Source organism: Hyperolius riggenbachi, chromosome 1, assembly GCF_040937935.1.
Source record: "Hyperolius riggenbachi isolate aHypRig1 chromosome 1, aHypRig1.pri, whole genome shotgun sequence".
In the NCBI taxonomy this organism is placed as follows: Eukaryota; Metazoa; Chordata; class Amphibia; order Anura; family Hyperoliidae; genus Hyperolius; species Hyperolius riggenbachi.
The window spans coordinates 624,132,844-624,142,106 of record NC_090646.1 but is presented as its reverse complement, the minus strand read 5'-3'; the positions used below and the strand labels follow the sequence as shown (position 1 = coordinate 624,142,106).

Below are 9,263 nucleotides of genomic sequence, written 5' to 3'. Positions count from 1 at the left end.
AGATTCTGGTTGTGCACACTATTACCAGCCTCTGTTGCCCTATGGTGTGCCCTAGGACCCCCCTGCGCTCTGATATCCCCAGCAGGCTGTTTACCTGTGACTGTCTGTCAGCGCCGCCCTCCCGCCTGCTCTTTATCGGCGCTACCCGCCCACGTCCCTTCCCTCCCGCTGATTGGAGGGAAGGGACGCGGGCGGGTAGCTGATACAGAGGAGGCGGGGGAGCGGCGCTGACAGACAGTCACATGTAAACAGCCTTGCTAGCATGGCGCTGGGGATAGCAGAGCGCAGGGGGGTCCTGGGGGCACACCATAGGGCAACAGAGGCTGGTGATAGTGTGCACAACCAGCATCTGTGCCCGACATCATTAAATCCCACCTCGGGTTCTCTTTAAAGTGGACCTGAACTCTTGCACAGGACAGGAGGAAAACAGAGAGAAATGCACCCTGTATGTATTTGAAGAATTTAGGCTGTCTAATCCCCCCTCATCTGTGACTAAAAAGTTTTAATTTGATCCCTCCGCTGTGTCAGCTGCCAGCGAGCTCATTTGATAAACACAGGATGTTAAGATTATGTCCGCTTCCATGAAAGAAGGATGTAGAATCTCTGCAGATTTATTGCAGGATTTGTATCAGTAACAAAGAAATGTTTTTCATTAAAGGTCATTATGCTGCTGCGTATCTTATAGAGCAGCGAGGAAGTTCTGAGTTCAGATCCATTTTAAGTTCTAAAAGCAAGCTACTAGAATGGTTCGATCCCAGGCATGGGCAAACTTGACCCTCCAGCTGTTAAGGAACTACAAGTCCCACAATGCATTGAAGGAGTGACAGCCACAGTCATGACTCAAAGGCAAATGCATTGTGGGAATTGTAGTTCTGTAACAGCTGGAGGGCCGAGTTTGCCCATGCCTGTTCTATCCCATAGTCTTAGGCCCAATACTGCAATACCCCAGTGGCAGCCCCGATTCTGACACCATCCACTGCCACAGCTAGAGGAGAACCTGGATTCGAATACAACACCTCCCTAACAAAAGCAATCATGAGGCTTACTTAAAGCCAAAGTGCCTCAAAACAAAAGAAACCGAGGTTACAGAAAATGACAAATTGAACAAACTATACCCCATGGGGCAAGACAACACTGAAACGGTGCAGCACAACTTCCTGTTTTAGTTGGCAGATAGTGTCAGCTCTCAGGTGGGGGCTGTCATTAAGAATCAACTAAAAATACTAGGCTCCAATCTGGTTGTTCTACTACGCCAAAACATTTGTTCAGGGGGTCGTTTGATTCCTAGAAAAAAAAATTCCTACAGCTTATCACAATTTAGGAATACCCATTGGTTTATACTGTCTGTCAAACAGTTTCTCTGTAGTTCAAAAGTATCTGGAAATGTAGCCCACCCTGTTAAACATTGGCTTTTGTTTGGTTGCCATCAGTGCAATGTGCTACTCGGCTGCAGCCTCTATGTGTGTAATCTCCATCTGCCGGATTTGTAAGTCTTCAGTTTCCGTGTGAACTATTTGATGAAGTTCTGCTTCCTCTGTGTGGCAGGTCTGCTCTTCAATATGTTCAATGTGCTGAATATTGGAGTCATCCAGAAGTTCGGCCTCAACTTCCTCCATGTGTATCTGATTTACATGTACCTCCTCAACGTGAACCTCTGTACCTGGTTCCAGCTGAAGATGTTCCACCTCAATGTGTCCCATGTGTACCTGTGTTTGTAGATCCAATATGTGGGCGCCTTTCACTTGGCTGACTTCTAGGAGATCTTGGTGTAACTGGCCTACCGTAAGCTGTGGAGGGTCTACTTGCACTTGGATAACTTGGTCGACAGGCACCATATGGACTTGTTCCACCTGCTCCACAAAAGTCATAGAAGGCACAGACTCCATTTCCCCCGATTCGGACGGAAGCATGACCTCAGTTACTATTCTCTCTGAGATGCTGTGCATTTCACGAAGGTGTTTCCTCAGTTCACTGCCTTGCATGAACCACACATCACACAGAGTACAGTGGTTGGGTTTGTCTCCGGTGTGTAGAACCAAATGATCTTTAAACTGGTCCCAGCAATTGAAGACGCTGTTGCAAACCTAAAAAAAAGAGAATTTCATTGTAAGAAGAGTATTACTTTGAGGCATTACCATCCCATTTCACCAACATTTCAAACAACATTACCCCTCTCTACTTCTAAAGACTGTCCGAAATGCGTGCAAGAGGTTTTTAGGCATCTCGGAAGCAGGCTCCTGCAGAAGATTGCTAAAAATTAGGATCAGCATTTCCAAAGGATATTAGCAGAAGTAAGCTGATAGGATTTACATACACAGTATGTATGCACAATACTAAGCAGAACTAAATTACAATAAATGTAGATGTCTAATCTAGAATAAAAATAAAATAAATGTAAGAATGGTCAGCGAGATAAAATTATTCAGAGTTAGTGCAGGATTATACAAATTGAATGCAAATCTATGCAGCTTGAAAATGGACTGATTGGATCCTGCCAAGGTTTAATTTGAGTCATTTTCTGGTTCATTTTCAAGCTACATATATTCACATGCAAAACCTGCATAATCCTGCATCAACGTTGAAAAATACTTGAACTGCAAATAATTATGACACCAAGACGCACCCCCCCCCCCCCCCAAAGTGTGGGAGAAAGGTCAGTGCGTCTTATGGTCTGAAGTTGCTGACCCCAGTGGTGTCTCTTTCGTATGGAAATCATGCCTATGCAATTCCAGCAGCGTGAGAGGAGTGAGACCAGAGCAGCAACACTGAGCGCCTGGATGGGGGTGAGAGCCTCTGGCAAATCACAAACTGAAATCACTCAAATTGCAAAATATGCTCATTTGAAGCTATGCTATAGTGACTAGACTGCTAATTTCAAGCCTGCTTATACAGTAAAGGTGCGTACACACATGCGACTATAGTCGTTTGAAACGATCGTTCCCCGATCATTTCAAACGACGATCGTTTGAAAAAAGCAGCCAACGACCATGAAGTCTAACGACGGACGAGCTAGATTGTTCAAAACGAATGATCTAGCTTGGCGGATTTTTCCCAACGACGATCGTTTGCAAAAGTAGTACATTGTTGGAAACGATCGTTCGTACTAGGCTTGACATGCGCATTTCGCTATTTCTCCATGGAACTTTTCATTTTTATGCGCAAGCGCAATCGTTGCTTTATGTGATGTAACATTCGTTTTAACGATCAGATCGTTACACACCTTTACAACTAACTTTACTTAGGTCGTTCTTTCTTCAATTAAAAGTTCGTTCGTCGTTCATAACATAAGCATAAGGCACAACACTATTCCAGGGGACAACCTGCAGAGCAAGTATCATTACCAGGAACTCGCTGCGACAATCAAGCAACATTGTAGTGTCTACAAACATACAATCAGGATTGCCAATGAATTGGCTGAAGCCATATAGTAAATTAGATGAACGAGTAGGGATTCCATGTGAGTTTGCTGTGAGTGGATGCGCCTACAAAGCCGGCTGTGAGCTTATTCAACACCATTCTGTGGTCATGTTTGCATTTTTATGAGGGGGGGGGTTAAATTATATTGTGCATTTAGTGATCTATGGAATTTCAAATAAAATTTTGTATTTTTGAATGACATTAAAAGCAAGGTGCCCTAATCTGTTTGTATCACTTTGCCTATTTTTGAGGGGAGCACCCACTCCCCCCTTCAACTAAGGGGTTAAGTCACAATTAATTAATTGGTATTGAGATCATTGGAAAACGTATTTTGTCAGGGGGACGAGAGATGCAATTCGGGGACACGGAAGACACACAGGGGACAGAAGAAGCACCTGGGGACACAGGACACTGGAGGGATACACGGGGGACAAAAGAGGCAATCTGGGGACACTGAGTACAAGGACAGAGGGGGACAAAAAAGAGGCAAAGGGACACAGGGGTACAAAAAAAAAGAGGCCTTGGAGGTCATGGGGACAATAGAGGCACCTGGGGACAGACACGGGGGGGGGGGGGGGGTAGGACAGAGAAGAGGCATCTGGGGACAGAAGAGACACAGGGGGACAGAAGGACACAAGAGGTATAAGGGGGTTATAATTGGGGGGGGGGGGGGGGAATTGAGGGGAAAAAAAATCCACAAGACGCCCCCTAACCATGGACGCACCAGGTTTAGTTTTGTTGTTTTTTTTTACCCTGGTTTTAGTCCTCTAAACCCAGGTGTGTCTTATGGACCGAAAGTTACGGGTAAGTGACCATCCCTAGTTGAGTTACAGCTAAGCCACACCACCCACTGCTGTGTCATGACTGGGAAGGGTACTGAGCAGCAGATGGCCCCACTGGTCACCAAGGAGGAGAACCCAGCAGGAGCAAAGGTAATTCTATTAAATGACACCTGGAACAAGAGGGATATGGAGGCTGCCATATTTATTTCCTTTTAAGCCATACCAGTTGCCTGGCTATCCTGCTGATCCTCTGCCTCTAATAATTTTAGGCATAGACCCTGAACAAGCATTTTGCAGATAAGGCGTTTGACATTATGGTCAGATCTGACAAGATTAGCTGCGTGCTAGTTTCTGGTGTGATTCCAACACTACTGCAGCCAAATGGACAAGCAGGGCTGCCAGGCAACTGGCATTGTTTAAAAGGAAATATAGCAACTGCCATATAGTTCTCGCTTTAGAGGTTTACGTAAAAAGGTATATGCACACCTTTATTTTTACATCTTTTATTTTGATGTAACATGAGTACTAGGATGGGAAGGGAGAGAGAGACCACTGAAGCAGGCAATTACCAGAGTAGTGCTCACCTGACATTCATAAAGCTTCTTCCTTCCTTTCTTAGCACCGACTCCATACTGGCAGGCTGACAAGTGGCATTTCAGTGTGCTGTTCCTGGCAAAATGCTCGTGACAGTTGGGACATTCAAATGGCTTTTCTCCTGGATAAAAAAAAAAATAAAAAAAAAAATTATACACATTTTAAGTCTATGTTGTGATGCCTGGTTAAAATAGATCAACTCTTTATCTGAGCACCACAACTATTGGAAAGCATATATCAACAATTCAAAGAAAATGATCACTTTAGTACCAAAAATGATTTCTTTGTTTTTATTTTGGAAAAGGTTTGATACTAAAGCTAAAATCAGTTTTCATAGATTACACAACACAAATCAGTAAGCAGGATTTACCATAAGGCACTGCAGGCACGTGCCTACAGGCGTCTGATGATGGAGAGGTTACTCACTGCCCTCTCCTCGCGCCCATCTCCTGCCTTCCCTATGCAGAGTCCTGATGAGAGTATAAATGAGAGGTTACTCACCCTACTCTCTGTATTCCACTGACAAGAGCGCCCTTCAGTCAGGGGCACCTCTAGCTACCTAATACTTGGTGAAACCTCTAGCTATTTAGTGTTAGAGAGCAAGAGGTAGCCTCAGCATTAAGACACACCTGTAGCTACCCATTACTGCCAAGGGAAGTAAGGGTGAAGTAACAGCTGGGCCACCCAGCACACTCGTGGTGCACTTTGGTGGGGGTTTGTGGGTTCATGGAGTGAGAAGTCTAAGATGCCAGGACACCTGTGCCTATAGGCTCCTGTGAGGTAAATCTGGGTCTGTTGTATGTAATATTTGCAGCCTACTGAAGAGATAACACTTGTAGAAGATAAAGTGCCCATACACTTATAGATGGATACCCAACATGGCCAAGATAGATCCCTCTAAGACCAGCATCTGATCAGAGGCATCCATTCCTGCCACATTGCAAATCTATGAAACCTGCCTAATACTGTCTCCCCAAGGTCCCACAAGCCAATAGCGGTCTCTCTCTCTGGGCCCCTGCAGGGTTTTCACTCATCTATCCAGCCGGCATGCTCCCTTTAGTCTTTGTCCTTCCATCCTGGTGACCTGGCGACATGTACGCACTCACATAACATGCTGACGGGTCACAAAAGTATGCCAAAATGAAGATGGAAGGACACATACTTCTGGCTTGAGAGAGGAGTTCGCTCCACTGTCGCAAGTACTCCAGAGAGGCCCCAGGGAAGCACTATTAGCTTAGCAAAGGGAAGGGGGACGGGGTGATCCTGGGGGGGGGCCTGAGAGAGCTGTCACTGGCTCTGGGGTCCTAAGCAATTACCTACCATTGTGCCCTACTCAAGCTAGATCTTTCCTGAAGTACGATTGATAATTTTGATCGATTTCATCCTAAGATCGATTGAAATTACGATCAGGCAACCATTTTTGAACATCGATCTCCGGCAGATAGAGTGTGCACACTTTAATCCTCCAGCTTTAGGTTTTTAGTTTTACAATTGCTAAGCCTTAATCACATGGACGGATCGGGAGGGTGAAGAATGAGTTCTACTTGCATAGTCTAAGCCAGGAACACATGCTAGAGGCCACTCCCTGAACAGTCGCATCAGCTGAGAATCGTGTATATGTACAGGTGCTACTGGGTTTTACATAAATATACAGTATGCCAGATCTTTAGCGCCAGCGAAGCCTGGACCCAAGGTTTCCCTCCTTCCCCTTGAACACGCTATCGAGCGACTCTGCGTAGTCTCTCTTCCCCTCTCCATCGAAGCAGAACAGCACTTGGCCACAAATGGTCATGTGCGATATCGGGTACCAATCTGTGCAACCAGCAACCTTCATGCATGTGTGCAAACCTCACGGAGCAGTTACCTTCCTCAACCTCATACAAAAGTACAGGATTGGCAGTTTTTATGCAGCCCATGGAAGAACAGTAGCATGAATAAACTGCCACACAACTACCCATGCTGGGACAGACAACTATGTGCAATTATGAGAGTAGTAAAACATCTGCACTTTACCACTCATAACAACTCATGTTAACTTACCCTTTACATCTAAAATAATGTTTAAAAAGAGTCTGAAGCCTAAAATTCTATTTAACATTTATCTTCAACAATATCAGCATAGCTAAAACGCTGCATCCCTGCAGCAGAACGCTGTATTTAAACCCCCCAAAACCTGGGGGGAGGGTTAAATCACGACTTTCCAGGTCGTGGATTTTGCCGCCCAGGGAGGCAGAGCCTAGTGCTGTAGCTCTGCCTCCATTAGCGTCAATCTCCGCCTCTCACAGTGAAAGAAGACAGAGGGGCGGGGAGATGTGGCAATCAGCTGGGATTGACGGGATTAGAGGCAGAGCTACTGCACAAAGCTCTGCCTCTACCAGGAATCGATCCCCGCATTTTGCACCGGGAATTTGTTTTGGGGGGGGGGGGGGGGGGGGGGGGAGTTGGTGGCTGACCAGGGTTGGCTGTTCCTGTTTAGTAAGCCAGCGCCTATTCGGTAAGGAGACCTTCACAAAGACTCCCTAACACTGCTACTGCCTATAGAGCGCGCCCTAGTGGCTGCAGCTCTGGCGCTTTGAGCCCACCAGGAGAAAAAAAAAGTGTGACAAATGTTCCCGTGTCTTCTCTTGTCTATTGGTAACAAACAGCTTATGGGAACAGGCAGGATTATATATAAGCACCCACATTGGAGCTACTAAGCAAGCCTGGAGTCCTATGCAGATGAGACTCCATCTTGCTTGTTCTTCTGCCATAAAAATACAGACCAAGCTGCTATCGGTGCAATCATCCCTTGCACTGCGGAAAGCCAGAGGTGCCATGAAACTTACTCCATTTTCAAGTCTTATTGTAAAAAAAATAATGGCTTTCATTGAGGGGAGGAGGAGGGGGAAAAAAAAAACAAAAAAACACCCTAAAAACCTGGAAACATTATTAAAGCGGACCTGGACTCAGAACTTCTCTCCTATAAAGATATGCAACAGCATAATAACCTTTAAAGAAAATAAAATTGTTACAGCTGATACAAATCCTACAATACATCTGCAGTTTGCCTACTTCCTGCTTTCGTAGAAGCAGATATATTGTTAGCATCCTGTGTTTACAAATGAGATCTCTGCCGTGGCAGGCAGCGGACACAGCTGAGGGATCAAATTACACTTGTGATTAGTCACAGGTGAGGGAGAATTAGACGGGCTAAACTCTCTAAATACATACAGGGTGCATTTCTCTGTTTTCCTTCCTTCTGTCCAAGAGTTCAGGTCCATTTCAATCAACAAAACGCATGTATGTTGATGTTATACTGCTGGCCACTACAGATCACAGCCCGCTATCTTCCCTACATCAAAGCTGTTTTAGGAGTACAATGCAGATTGGCTATGGTAAGGCTGCCCTCTGCTGGACAGTACCATAATACCACGGGGTAGGTTTACCTGTATGTTTCCGTAGATGCTCTTTAAAGTGTCCAAAGTGATCGAACTGTTTATCACAGTACTGACAAACGTGGATTTTTTTGCCTGGCTTTGGCCTCTTGGATGCCCCGCTTTCCTCCACATGGTAGCAGGTGAGGTGTTGCTTCCAGGCGATCTCGCGGACGTAGCTTTTATTGCATATTTCGCACTTATAATTGTCAGCGGTGTGCGCTTTCATGTGTTCCTTGAAATGGTAAAACAATTTAAATGAACGATTACATTTCTGACAATGGAACATGTTGTTGACATGTGAGAGATGAACTTCCATAATTTCAAAGCCTTCTACCTGTTTGCCCGCAGCATCGATTTCATTGGCATTGTCATCCTGCAGCTGCCTTTTTCTCTCGCCCTGGCGATATTTGCTGGTGATATCAGCCAATAGGGCGAGAGCAGAGTCATCAGTGCCGCTAGCCTGGATGTACTTCACCGACTGCTCGGGAGAGGTCACTGCTTCCAAAGCCTCCATGTTGTCGTCTAACTCGATTCCTTCAGCTATTTCCACTTCAATTTCCACAGGTTCCCCCTCAGAAGACGGTACGGCCTCTGATATCAGGCTACTGGAATCCTCAATATTCCACTTCTTACCGCTTTCATCATCGTCATCATCATCATCATCGGCTTTCTCTTCGATCAATACAGTCTCTTTACTCCTAGGAAACACACAGTTAAAGTTTATAAACGACTAAATATGCATAATCAAAAATATAAAACATTCAACCAGTTCAAGACCTTTCCTAGATAAAACTACGCTGTACTTGTGGCTGCTTAAGCCTGACACGGCGTAGTTTTAATTACGCCGCCACTAAAGTCATCTGTCTAACGACAACTGAGTTACACACCGTGGTCAGGAGCCAATGACCCTGTGAGTCAATCACAGTGATCACAAAAAAAACCTCATGTCCTTAAAGGGGAACTTCAGCCTAAACAAACATAATGTCATTAAGTTACATTAGTTATGTTAATTAAAATAGATAGGCAATATAATCTCTTACCCACCCTGTTTTAA

General features: G+C 45.1%; 1 protein-coding gene across 2 annotated transcripts in view; it reads right to left on the bottom strand.

Annotated features, from left to right (window-relative positions):
• Positions 1 to 215: 215 nt before the first annotated feature.
• Positions 216 to 9,263, bottom strand: part of ZNF131 (zinc finger protein 131) — a 29,822-nt gene continuing 20,774 nt past the window's right edge. The window contains exons 5-8 of one of the 2 annotated variants that reach the window (XM_068271816.1): positions 8,544 to 8,907; positions 8,219 to 8,441; positions 4,784 to 4,914; positions 216 to 2,084 (exon numbers count right to left, since the gene is read on the bottom strand). In XM_068271816.1, the coding sequence (XP_068127917.1) occupies positions 1,440 to 2,084; positions 4,784 to 4,914; positions 8,219 to 8,441; positions 8,544 to 8,907 (1,363 nt within the window). In that variant the 3' untranslated portion in view covers positions 216 to 1,439. Of the gene's footprint in view, positions 2,085 to 4,783; positions 4,915 to 8,218; positions 8,908 to 9,263 lie in introns of both variants that reach the window. The other variant, XM_068271815.1, reaches the window with a different exon arrangement.